At 64.7% G+C, this 12750-nt stretch overlaps 2 protein-coding genes across 2 annotated transcripts; both read right to left on the reverse strand.

The window, feature by feature from the left end:
* Positions 1–2556: 2556 nt before the first annotated feature.
* Positions 2557–4682, reverse strand: MTFP1 (mitochondrial fission process 1). Its single transcript, XM_030959077.1, has 4 exons — positions 4594–4682; positions 3419–3546; positions 3126–3349; positions 2557–2763 (listed from the first exon to the last, which is right to left on the reverse strand). Exons 1-4 carry the CDS (start codon positions 4643–4645, stop codon positions 2688–2690), a joined length of 480 nt encoding a protein of 159 aa, XP_030814937.1. The 5' UTR covers positions 4646–4682; the 3' UTR covers positions 2557–2687.
* Positions 4683–5138: 456 nt separating this feature from the next.
* On the reverse strand, positions 5139–10351 carry SEC14L2 (SEC14 like lipid binding 2). Its single transcript, XM_030958864.1, has 12 exons — positions 10252–10351; positions 8143–8218; positions 8014–8057; positions 7797–7856; positions 7508–7696; positions 6665–6760; positions 6448–6508; positions 6290–6373; positions 6061–6167; positions 5846–5985; positions 5594–5763; positions 5139–5453 (listed from the first exon to the last, which is right to left on the reverse strand). The coding sequence occupies exons 1-12, from the start codon at positions 10303–10305 to the stop codon at positions 5323–5325; spliced, it is 1212 nt and encodes a 403-aa protein (XP_030814724.1). The 5' UTR covers positions 10306–10351; the 3' UTR covers positions 5139–5322.
* Positions 10352–12750: the final 2399 nt, after the last annotated feature.

Here is a 12750-nt window from a genome sequence, read left to right on the forward strand (position 1 = left end):
ATGGCTGCAGTTGCCTCAGAGCCCCCTGGTCACACGGTGACAGCTCCAGTGATGTCCTCAGGCATGAGGACAGGGAGGGTTCCTGCTCACCCCCACTCTGAGGAGCCCATCATGAACTTCACCTTGAGGCTCCTGGATGGTGAGTGCAGGAAAACGCTGGGGGTGAGACCATGGGATGGGTCCAGCCAAGACCCTTGGGTTCAATCAGCAGCAGTCAGTGCCTTCTCCTGGCTGGCCCCAGGACTTGGACCACCAGGAAAGGTGGCTGTCCCTGCAGGAGCTCCCCTCCTGTCCTTGTGGAGGGTGTCGGGCTTTGAGATGTTCCTAGTCCTGTGCCCAATACCACAATGGGGTTTGGGGTCAGCTCTGCCCCGATGGGTGACATGGTCCCTCTCAGCCCCATGAGGGTCCAGGAAGCTCTGGAGAGCAGGGAAAGCAGGCCTGGGGGACAGAGCCAGGATGGGAGGTGGGCTCTAAAAGGGAGAAGCTGTAGGGATGGTGGTCCAGGATGTGTCTGGTGGCCTCATCTCTGGTGGGACAGGTTTGGGGGTGTCACACTGAACCCATACTTCTCAGAGGACTCCAGTGCCACTCCAGAGAAGCTGCCAGTGCTCAGCCTTGGCTCTGTGATCCACCTGGAAGCCAGTGTCCACTTCAGTCCCAGCATCTCCATGAAGATCCACGTGGATCAGTGCTACTGGACCACCACGGAGCAGCCAGGACACTCCAGGAGGGTCCTCATGCTGGTCAACAGCCGTGGGTCAGTGCTGGTGGGGCAGGAAGCAGGGGCTCCTTCTCCAGCCACCCTGGGGTTCTGCAGGACCTCCTGATGGAAAGGGATGTCCAGAGCCTGAAGACAGCCCTGGAATGTCCTGTGTCACTCTCCTGCCACAGCTGCCTGCACGGGGAGAAGCTGGGGAACGTGTCTGTCCAGCACCAGAGAGGGGGGTCTGACCTCCAGCTCTCCATCCTGGCCCCCACGCTGGAGGGTGAGCCCCAGGAGGAGCAGGTGAGGTGGGGATGATGCCCTTGCTGGTGGGATGGAGGTCCCAGGGAGGGGGATGACCTGGGTGTCCCAAAACATTGTCCATCCTGAGACACAGTGCTCCTGCTGGGGTGGCCTCAGCTCCACGAGGTCATGCAGAAGGAGAGCAGGGTCCCTGAGGAAGGACGTGGTGCCTCAGCAGGTCTATGTGCACTGCCTGCTGATGGCATGGGGACAAGGACGTGCCACCAGGTCCTGCTTCTACAGCCACACCACGGCCAGGTACGCTGGGTGTCCGGAGACACGAGCACCCCATGGGTGTGCTGGGGGCAGAACCCACCTCTGGGAAGACCAAGTCACCCCACTGTGGTCTGGATGTCACCTCTTATTCGATGGCAGACAGTGGGGGCATCACCACAGATCCCAGCTCCCCTGTGCCGCAGAGGTGTTGTGGAGGTGCTTGGAGACATCTCCTCTGGGGTGGCACCATGTGGGTCTTGAGGTGGAGTCTGGGGACCCCCAGAGCCACCCCCCAGTTCTGTCCTCTCCTCTCCCAGCTGGCACAACGCAGAGGACCCTGTCCAGAGTACCCCATGCCACTGCTGTGACACCGGCTGTCCCGCTGCTGACACCCTCCATGGAGACATGCCAGGTACCAGGGGTGGGACAGGGTGGCCCCAGGGTGTTTTGGGGTCTTGGGAGGGCTCCTGGACCTGGGCTGGACTGCACTGGATGTATCCTCCCACAGCATTCCCAGGAGAGGGGACACTCCACCGGGAGACTGTTGGACCAGTGCTGGTGCAGAAGGAGAAGCTGCCATGGTACAAAGGTGAGGGACACCCAACGCTCTCCCACGTCCCCAAAACCCCCACCCCTTGTGCTGAACCCCCCTCTGACCCCCAGGTGTGTTTTTGCCATTCCAGCCCCGTGCCGGACGGTGAAGAGGCTCCTGCTGGCCCTGGTGGGCAGTGCTGTGCTGGTGGTCACCGTGCTGGGGGCGCTGCTGGGGCTGGCCCTGACCACCTGGCGCCTGGGCAGAGCCCGGAGGGGACAGCGGCCACCGAGGCAGAGGTGTCCCTTCCAGGCTGAGCTGCAGAGCGTGGTGGGGGCCCTGCTCCTCAGGGAGACAGAGAAACAGGGCCAGATGGGGCCAGAGCCTCTTTCTCACCAATAAATGTGGTTTTGGTTTCTCTAAAGCTTCTCCTGGTTGGTAGCGTGTGGGTGCCACCAAGGGATGGAGATGTGCCCCTGCACTGGCAAGACACATCTGCAGGTTCCTGTGGCTTCCAGGTGCTGTGGCACTGTCCCAGCCTGTGGTGCTGGAGATGGCAGCTCCTGGCAGGGTGGATTTCATGTCCTTGGAGACCATGGATGTGGTGACAGCTCCTTGGGGACAGTCCCCAGGATGTCCCATGACACTGTGCAGGTGGAGAAGGTTCCAGGGTGGGGACAGCAAGGCTGCTCTGGGCAGGCAGAGAACCCTGAGAGATTGGGATTCACCCAGACCCATGTGTCCCCCAGGAGAGGACAGGGCCTGGCCTTGGTGGCACCTCAGCATCACCCACCAGGGGTCATGTTTGAAATGGTTTATTAGGACCAGTGTGGAGCAGGGTGGCCACTCTGGGGGTCACCAGAGTGAGGGGTCACAGTCAGTGGGTCACAGCAGCATGCCTCAGGTTCCCCAGAGTGCGTGGGGTGGTGCTCAGTGGGATGTCGGGGGCTCTCCTGGTGCCCTGTAAAGCTTGCGGAGGCTGGAATCCATCAGGAAATCCACAGTCCTGCGGCAGGAGAGGGCGTCAGTGAGGCACGGGGTTCTTTGGGGCAGTGGATGTGATGTGGGATGGGTGGGGCTGTCCTTAATATCCCCTGAGACACCAGCGCCACCAAAACCAGGTTTAGCACAGCCTCACTGCGCTAATCCCAGCTCAGCTCCGGATAATCCCCGTCCTGGCAGGGACATGTCCTGGCTGGACCCCAGCAAAGCCCCTTTGGAGTGGACACAGCCCATCACCACCTGCTGCTCCCAGCCCCAAGCCCATACTGGGACCGGTCTCCAAGGAGACAAACGTGCTCCATCCCTGTGGGCTGTGGGATGGGGTGGTGGCAGCGCCTGTCCCCGCCCCGGGGGTGTCCCCGTTACCTGTCGATGGGGGTGATGATGAGGGGGATGGCAGCCAGCCCCAGGGCAGTGGTGGTCCAGCGGCGCATGGGCAGGGGCCAGCGGGTCAGGGCCCCCAGCAGGGCCAGCGAGGCGGCGCAGAGCCGGTTGATGGTGAAGCCGGGGATGGCCACCGAGGCCAGGCTCTGCCACACGAAGGTGTCCACCACGGCCACCCCCACGCGTGTGGGGTCCTGCGGGTGGGCCTGGGGGGGACACAGGGCTCAGGGGAAGGCAGGGATGGAGAGGTGGGGGGTGAGGGGGGTGGCACTCACGGCGGCGGCTTTGCGACCCTTGTCGATGGCGTCGGCGGTCACGTAGGCGGTGGCCACGCCGTAGCTGGCCCACACCACCGGCACTGGCACCAGCGGGCGGAAGGACTCGCCCACCTCGTTGGCGTAACCTGAGGGGATGGTAGGGTCAGGGACCGGCTGTCCCCGTGTCACCCCTGCAGGGTGTCCCAGTGTCACCGGATGGATTTCGCACAGGGGGTGTTTGTGGTGCCTGGGTCCCCTCGGACCCACTGCCACCAGGACAGCGGGGCTGGGGGTGCCCGCTGCCAGGGCTGGTGTCTGTGACTGCCCAGTGCTAGTGACAGTGCCCAGTGGGCTCTGTGTCTGTGCCCAGTGCCTGGCAGGAACCAGTAACTGGTCCTGGGGTCCAGTGTCCCTGCACAGTGCCAGTGGACGGTGCCATAGCCAGTGTCGGTGCTGGTGACAGCGACAGGTACCTGGTGCTGTTACCCTGTGTGCTGTGCCATGCCAGTGCACAGTGCCAGGGCCTGCTGTGTGGTGCTCCTATCTGGTACCAGAACCCCACATCAGCGCCCAGTACAGTGTGCAGTACCCGGTGCTGGGTGTTGGTGCCCAGCACCACGGACCCAGCACACTCTGGTACCAGTGCTGGGTGTCGGTGCCCGGTACCACGGGCGGTGCCCAGCACCCGGGGCAGTGCAGTGCATGGTGCCCGCTGCCCGACGCAGTGTCTGGTGTCACGTTCCTAAAGCAGGGCTGGCTGTCAGTGCCTGGTTTCTCATGTGGTGCCAGACATTGGTACCAGCGTCTGGTGAGTCAGTGCCCAGTCCCTGGTGTTGGTACCCTGTGACAGGGGCCGGTGCCCAGTATCACTGCCCCGTTTGCACAGCCGGTACCCGATGTCAGTGCCCGGGTCCCGGTAGGGGTATTTGACGTTAGTGCCCAATGTCAATGCCCAGGTCCCCATGCCTGTGCCCGGTACCCAGTGTCAGTGCCCGGTTCCCGGCGCTCCCGTAGCTCCCGGCGCCGGTACCCGGTGTCAGTGCTCTGTACTCAATGTCAGTGCCCATTTCCCGGTGTCAGGGCTCAATGTCAGTGCCCGATGCCGGTTCCCGGGGCCAGCGCTCAGTGTCAGTGCCCGGTGCCGGTACCCGTTTCCCGGTGTCAGCGCTCAGTGCCCGGTTCCCGGTGCTCACCCAGGTATCGGACCCACGTGTCCCGGTACAGGTCGGGTTCCTCCTGCCCCATGGCGCGCGCCACCGCTCCCGCTGCATGCCCCGCCCCCGGTGCACGTCAGCAAACCACGCCCATTCGAGACTGATTTGCATGGCCCCACCCCGTTTGTTACGTCTCTGTCCCGCCCCTCAGGGCCGCGGGATGGCGGCGGGGGCGGGGCCCGGACGCCCACGTGACCCCGCGGCCTTGCGTCAGCGGCGGTCACGGGGGCGGGGGCTGAGGGGGCAACTGTGGGGCTGGGGGGCAGTTGTGGGGCTGGGGGGCAGTTACGGGTCCGGAGGGACAGTTGTAGGTCTGGAGGGCCAATTGTGGGGCTGGGGACAGCTGGGTGGGTAATTGTGGGTCTGGGGCACAGTCAAGGGGCTGGGGGGAGCAGATGTGCGACTGAGGGGGCGGATGTGGGGCTGGGGGCAGTTGTAGGGCTGGGGCAGCTGGGCTGGCTGCAGGGTTGCGGCGGGCAGCAGGCGCAGCCACAAACGGAGCAGAGCGCGCTCAGTCCATCCCTTTACTCCCCAGCCCAGGCAGCAGCAGCAGCGGTGGGTGCAGCACCCACATAAGGCACAGAGTTTGGGGGGGCTGCGGGCGCCCGGCCCCGCTCGGCTCCCGCCTCAGTCCGGCAGCCCCGGAGCTCAGCCCCGGCTCCATCTTCCCGCGGGGCCGTCCTGGGGGCGCGGTGCAGCCCGGGGGGCTCAGGGGCTGTGGTTGGGGGACTCCCCCTGGATCTGCTGGGCCGAGGCCGTGTCGGGCAGCAGCACCTCCACGCTGTAGCTCACCTTCTTGGAGTGGAGGAAGCTGTACGTGTTGTCGAAGCGCAGGACATCTGCGGGGGGACGGGTGGGTCAGGGACACAGGGGGTGTCAGGGGTGCGGTGGGGTGTCAGGGACACGGTGGGGTGTCAGGGACACGGGGGGTCAGGGACAGGGGGGTCCCGCAGCGGCCCGAGGAGGGCTCGGCACTCACAAATGCCGGGCGTGGAGCAGGTGAGGGAGCCGTCCTCGGGCACCATGTGTGCGTTGTAGCGCTGGTTGGGGAGCACCTCGGTCATGTCGCCCGCCCGCTGCCGCTCCCCGACCTTGGTCTTCAGGTACACGCCGAAGCCGATGTCGGCGCCCTCGGAGCGGAACTGCCACCTGCAGGGCGCAGGGGCGGTGCTGCGGTGCGCTGGGGACACGGGGCTGTCCCCCGCTCCCCGCGGCGCGGAGCCGCCCTCACCTCAGCACGCAGCCGGGGAAGAGGATCTCGTACTCGACCTGGTGGGACGAGCCCCGGTTGACCACGACCGAGTGCTCATATTTCTGTGCCAGCTGGTCCCGCACGTAGTAATGCCGGGGCACGTCCCCTCCGTAGTTTATCTGGAAGGGATGGAGGATGTGGGGGTGGGGGAACTGCCCAGCACCCCTAAAAAACCCCGCGGGGGCTCCTCTTACCTTGCTGGAGCACTTGGGGTCCCCGTCAGGGTCCGTCAGCGTCCCCCCGTACTCCACCGGGATCTGCGCGGGGTCGATGTACTTCTGCAGGACCTCCTTCCAGTTGGCTGCGGGGGAGGACAGCGGGTTTGGGGGGCTGCAAGTTGGAGTATCCCCCCTGAATGGGGTGATAGCAGAGTGGGGGCGTGTCACCCCCATTTGGGACACGCTGGGGAGGGTCAGGACTCACATCCCAACACCACGACCTTCTTGCGCGTGTCCTCGCTCAGGAAGTGCTTGACCAGGTTGTAGGCCACGGGGAAGAGCTTGGGGGCTGGGGGCAGAGGGGGGCGTCAGGGGGGCATCAGCACCTGGATAAGGGCAGCAGGACTCCAGGGCCAAACTCACCCTTCACAATAAAGAGGCGCTTGAGGGACTCAGGGTAATTCTCCTCGAACATGGACAGGATCTGCAGGCGGGGGAGCTCAGGTCACCCATGCCATGCACCCAGCAGGACCCACCCAGAACACTGGGGCGTGCAGGGCACTGCAGGGACCCGCTCCTGCATCATCCAGGGACCGGCCCCTGCGGTCCAGTGGGAAGTGGGGTGCGCAGGAGCCCTCACCTCCCCATATGTGTCCACAGCTGGCTTCCAGAGGTGCTTCAGGCCCAGGCCCTCACAGTCGTACACCATCATCACCATCTCAATCTTCTTGCCCAGCTGGGACAGGAGGATGGGGGGGATCAGGCAGGACCCATGGGAGGTTCAGGGATGGGGTGGCCCCAACAGGCTGGTAACACCAGCCAGAGCCTCCTCCTAAGTGCTGGTGTGGGGAGAAGGGGCACCATGGGAGCTGGGACAGGGAACTGGGCTGAGGGACAGTGGGAACAAGGACTGGTGGGGATGGGCAGGATGCAGAGTTGTGGGGTGGGAGTGTGAACCAGAGATGGACATATGGGATTGGCAGGACATGGTCCATGGTGGGGTGGACAGGAGATGGACTTGTGGGGCTGAGGGAGGTGAACTGGACATGGACCTGTAGGGCTGGCGAGTGAGGACATTGGCTGGGAAAGATGGACATATGGGGATGGACAGGACAAGGACCTGTAAGATTTATAGGGCTGTCAAGGACATTGTCTGGTAGGAATGGACTGGAGATGGGCTGGGGAGGACTTTGAGTTGCGGGAATGGACATGAACAGAGGGAAATGGACAGGACAGAGACCTATAAGATATATAGGGCTGTGAAGGACTTTATGTGGTAGGGATGGACCAGAGGTAGACATATGGGGCTGGGGAGGACATTGAGTGGTGGGGATGGACAGGACATGGGCTGGCAGGAACACGGACAGAGGGAAATGGACAGAACAGGGACCTGTAGGGCTGGGGAAGATGATGACTGGTAGGGGCAGACCAGATGTGGACACAAGGAGCTGTTGGGGCCAGCAGAGTGTGGGCAGATTCCCACCTTTTCACTCTGCTGTTCACACGCTAGCCGGAGCAGTTCACAGTCCCGGAACTTGTTTTTGATCAGGTCCTGCTTGGAGGCGGAGAAGAGCAGCCCCTTGCCGTCCAGCGGCCCGATGATCTCGTAGCGCACCGGGCTGCCCTCGCGGTCGTAGCCGCACAGCCCGCCAGACATGTACTTCCGAATCACCTGCGGGAGCAGTGTGGCTCAGGGCACCTCACACACACCCCACGGGACTCAGGGGGACGGTCCCCTCCAGGGCCACCCCCGGGAGGCCAGGGACACTCACCTCAGGTGGCTCCCAGGCGAGGATGTTGTCAGCGTCCATGTGCTTGCGGAGCTCCACGTGCTGCAGCGGGGGCAGAGCGGGCCGGGGTGAGATTTGGGACAGGGTGAGCCCCGTGGGTGGGTCCCCCTTGCTGGGGCTGGTGGCCCAGGGCGTGGGGTCCCACACCAGGTCTGTCCCAGCACAGCGGGGTGCCCCAAAAGCAGGGTGCCCCTCTCACCTTGCGGAGCATCGCTTCTGCCTTGGGCAGGTCGAAGGAGCGCGCTGCAAGAGAGCAGAGCAGAGAGCTCAGAGCCCGCCAGCCCCATGGGGGCTTCCCCCGCCAGCGCTGCCCCCACCTCGGGGTTACCTCGGAGCCATTTCAGGAGGAAATAGTCGTCCTGGGAGGGCAGGGAGGGCAGCACGTCCTGCAGCTTCTCCCGGAACTGCGGGGACAAGAGGGACAGTTGGTGAAGGGATCCCTGATCCTCCCCAAAAACCTCAGGGCTGGAGGTTTGTCCCTTCATCGTGCCCCCAAAAACATGCCAGCCAGGACTGGGACATTGCCAGGGGAGATGGACCACCCTGTGCCCCTCCCTGCCCCACATGCAGCCAGGATCAACGATCACCTGGCAGGGGACTGTCCCCAGGCCGGCTGCCATGCTCTGGGTGTCCCCAAGCCCTTGCATAAGGTGTGTGGGCTGTCACCACCCTGCTCCTCCCAGGGTGTCTCACAGGGACTGGGTGAAGCAGTCCCCTCCAGGGCTGTCCTTTGGGATGGATGGAGGCTGTCACTGTGTGTACCCCTGCTCCAGTGACACCCCAGTGAGCCACAGCCCCCCTGGCACAGGCAGGAAGGTGCCAGGGTGCAGGACTGGGGGGTTGGGAAAGCTGGGGCCCCTCAGAGGGGGCCCTGCAGGCACCAGGCAGGCCAGGCCCTGCCAATGGCATCCCTGGGATGAAGCCAGTCACCAGCAGGTTGCCACATGTCCCCGTCTCAGTGACACTCCAGTGGGTCACGGCCCTGTGACACAAGCAGGAGGTGTTGGGGTGCAGGACTGGGGGATTTGGGGTCCCCTCAGGGAGGGACCAAGCAGACCAGTCCCCACCAGTGGCATCCTTTGGGATGGACACATCCTTTGGATGTGTCCCCTGCTGTTTGTGACCCCCAGTGGGTCACAGCCCCCCAGCACAGGCAGGAGGGTGTTGGGGTGCAGCATTGGGAGGTTTGGGGGACCCAGGGTCCCCTCTCCATGTGGCCCCGCTCACCCCAACCAGGCTACAGCTCAAATCTCGGTACCAGCCGAGGCCCTCCCCTTAATGAGCCTGATTAGCTTATCTCCCGCTGAATTTAGGGGTAATTAAACCCGGGATTAGCTCCTTCACCCTGGGACAAAGCCGGTGGTGGTGGACGAACGGGTTCGGCCACTTGCCTCCCTCACCCGCCCAGGGCACAGCTGGCACCGGGCACGGCTTGGGCCCCGTGCCCCACGCCTGCCCCTGCCCCCCGTGCTGGCACCCGGCGGGGTCATCGCCCGCCAGTGGAATTTGGCTGGGGCTGAAAGGCAGCGATAAGATAAAGGCACGGGGGTGCCCTCCTGGTGCACTGAGCCCCGATAACAGCTGGCACCCAAACACGAGCGCCTGGCAGCGGTGGCCGTGGTGGGTGACAATCATCGGCTCTGGGTGTCCCTGGGCCTGCAATCCCGGCGGTGAGGGCAGGAAGTTTTGCGGTCCCATGGGAATGGTGGAAGAAGAAAACGGGGCTCGGCGGAGCCCAGTGTGGCGGGACAGCCGGGATGGTCCTTCCCTGGTGGGCAGCACCACGGGGACTCAGCCCGTGGGACTGCGGTCCAGGGTGGGATGGAGGTGGCAGAAGGGCACCGTCCCAAGGGCCCGCAGTGAGGCAGGAGGTTCCCGAGTCCCGGGGAGGATGGGAAAGGGATGGGGGCCCACCAGCGGGATGGTGTAGGCAGTGGGACCGCCAGGACCCACCCAGGACGGTCCGGCCCTGTGGGCAGTGCCACAGTGGGGCTCGGCCCGCGTGTTTGGGGTCCGGGAGGAGGGATGGAGGCAGTGGGAGCCTCCCGGGGCCGGATTTGGGGGGCGGGGTGGCTGAAGGCTGAAGGCGATGGGACGTCCCCGGGGCCGGGAATCGGGGTGAAGCCGGGAGGTTTGGGGTGCGGAGCTCTCCGGAGGCCGGAGCGGGGGTGATGCCGTGCGTTTGGAGCCGGGAATGAGGGGGCTGGACGAGGCGGTGGGAGCCCCCCGGGGCCGGGAGCGGGGGTGATGCCGGTGGGTTCGGGGTGCTGTGGGAGGCTGCGGAGCCCCCCGGGGCCGGGAGCAGAAGTGCTGCGGGGTGGGGGTGATGCCGGTCCCGCGGCGGATGCGGGCGCACATCGGGGAGGACAGCCCGGCCCCGGCCCCGGCCCCGGCCCCGGTCCCCCCGCAGCTCCCCGGTCGCTCCGTCCCAGCTCACCTGGGCCAGCACCTCCGCCTGCTGCGGGCTCAGGTCCCCGACGCGGCCGCTCATGGTGCGCTGCGGGCGGCTCTGCCCGGCCCCGGCGGCCGGGGAGGCTCCGAGCACCTCCCCGGGCCCGCCCCCGGCCCGCCCGGCCCGGCCCCCGCCCACCCCCCGCGGCCTTGGACCCTGCCCGACCCCTGCCCGCCCGGTCAGCGCCCGCCGCCGCCCCGGGGTCCGGGATGGGGGTGCGGGGGTGATGGAGGCAGAGGGGATATGGGGGCACAGAGGGGCTTGGGGACTATAGAGGGGTGTGGGGGTATGGGAAACTTGGGGGCTATGGGGGGCATGGAAGTATGTGGGGGCATGGAGGGGTATGGGGGTCATGGGGGGTATGGGGGCATGGGAGGGTATGGGGGGCATGGAGAGTTATGGGAGCGTAGAGGGGTATGGGGTCATGGGGGGGTATGGGGGCATGGGGGGTATTGGGGTCATGGAGGGGTATGGGGGCATGGGGAGCACATGGGACATGGAGGGCTGTAGGGTACAGGGGCTATAGGGGTATGAGGGCATGAGGAGGCACAGGGGGCTTGGGGACTATAGGGGAGTGTGGGGGCTGTAAGTGATATGGGGGGGTATGGAGGAGTTAGGAGGGTTTGGGGCCTATAGGGGGTATGGGGGCATGAGGAGGCTTAGGGGGTATGGGGAGTGTGGGGCTACTGGAGGTGTGGGGGCATAGAGGGCCTTGGGGACTGTAGGGGACATATGGGGTAGGAGTGCATGGGGAATATGGGGAATGGGGGCACAGGGGGCCTTGGGGAGCATGGGGAACAGGGATTTGGGGGGGCAAGGGAGAGATGAGTGTAGGGGGCTCTGGGGGCTATGGAGTGTACAAAAGGGTGAGGGCTCTATGAGAGTTTGGGGAACACAATGAGGTGGAGGCGTTGTGGGGGGACATTGGGGTATGGAGGGAGATGTGGCTGTGGGGTGGGAGATGGTGATATGGGCCAGGTGTCAGGGAGAGGGGACAGCAATGAGGGCAGTGACAGGGATGGGAGGTGGAAACAGGGATCTAAAGTGGGGCAGGGACTGGGGCAGGGTGCCAGGTAGGAGGGACAGGGATGGGAGATGGGGACAGGGACAGATTGAGGGCTCAGGTGCAGTGATTGGAAGATGGGGATCAGGGGCAGGATGCCCATGGGGCTGTGTGTGTCCCATGGATGTCCCACAGAGCCCTGTTTCCCCCATGGACACATGGCTGTCCCAGAGAGCTCTGCATGTCCTATGGAACCCTATTTAACCCTATTTGTCCCATGAAGCTGTGGGTGTCCCATGGGTGTCCTGTGAAGTTATACATGTCCATGGATAACCCATGGAAACATCCCATGAAACCATACACGTCCCTGGGGGCTGTGGATGTCCCACAGAGCCATCTGTGTCCGGTCTGTGCATGTCCCAAGGAACCATTCATGTGCCATGGAGTCGTGTGTGTCCCTTGGAACTGGAACCCATAGATGTCCCATGGAGCCATCCACATTCTGTGGACCCATAAATGTCCCCTGGAGCTGTAGATGCTCAGGAAGCCACTCATATCCCACAAACCTACGGATGCTCCACAGAGCGTTCACACCCTTTATGTGTCCCCTCTGTGGGGCAGCTCTGGCAGGAGCCACCCCCAGGCCCCATTTTGGTGTTTCCCCCCCTAAACCCACAGAGTCCCCACTCTCCAGGCTGCTCCTGAGCCAGCCGTGCTCCCGGCTGTTGTTTATGGCACAGCCAGACCCGCTGCAATCGGGACGTTTCACCGTGTGGTTAAACCGGCTCTGGCCGCGGCCGTGGGAGGAGGGATGTGCCCACCCTGTGATTACACCCCCGCACTTCAAACGTGGATGGGGACACGAGGGACACACCCAGACCCACCCCATGGCACCCTGCAGCCACGGCAACCGGGTCCCACAGCCCCCGAGTCCCGTTCCCGGCGTGGCCCCTGCCAAAAGCAGGTCAGCCTGGGCCCATGCTGCAGCTAATCCAGCCGGCAAATCCCCTGGAGGCACATGTGCTGGGCACACGTGGCCAGAGCAGGGCCAGGATGGGCCACCCAGGGTCAGGATGGGGCACTCCAGGGTCAGGATGGGGCACCCCAGGGTCAGGATGGGGCACCCAGGGTCAGGATGGGGCACTCAGGGGTAAGGATGGGGCACTCGGGGGTCAGGATGGGGCACCCAGGGTCAGGATGGGGCACCCAGGGTAAGGATGGGGCACTCAGGGGTCAGGATGGGGCACCCCAGGGTCAGGGTGGGGCACTCCAGGGTCAGGATGGGGCACCCCAGGGTCAGGATGGGGCACTCAGGGGTAAGGATGGGGCACTCGGGGGTCAGGATGGGGCACTGGAAGCTGCCGGGCGCCCCCAGGCTGGGGCTGCTGAGGGGTGTCCGATGCAGGGGGCAGTTGTGTTTTGGGTACTCGGGTGTTGGTGTGTGTCCATGTCACCCAGGGGTGTCCATGTCACCTTGGGGT

The sequence above is a fragment of the Camarhynchus parvulus genome, chromosome 15, assembly GCF_901933205.1.
Source record: "Camarhynchus parvulus chromosome 15, STF_HiC, whole genome shotgun sequence".
NCBI lineage: Eukaryota > Metazoa > Chordata > Aves > Passeriformes > Thraupidae > Camarhynchus > Camarhynchus parvulus.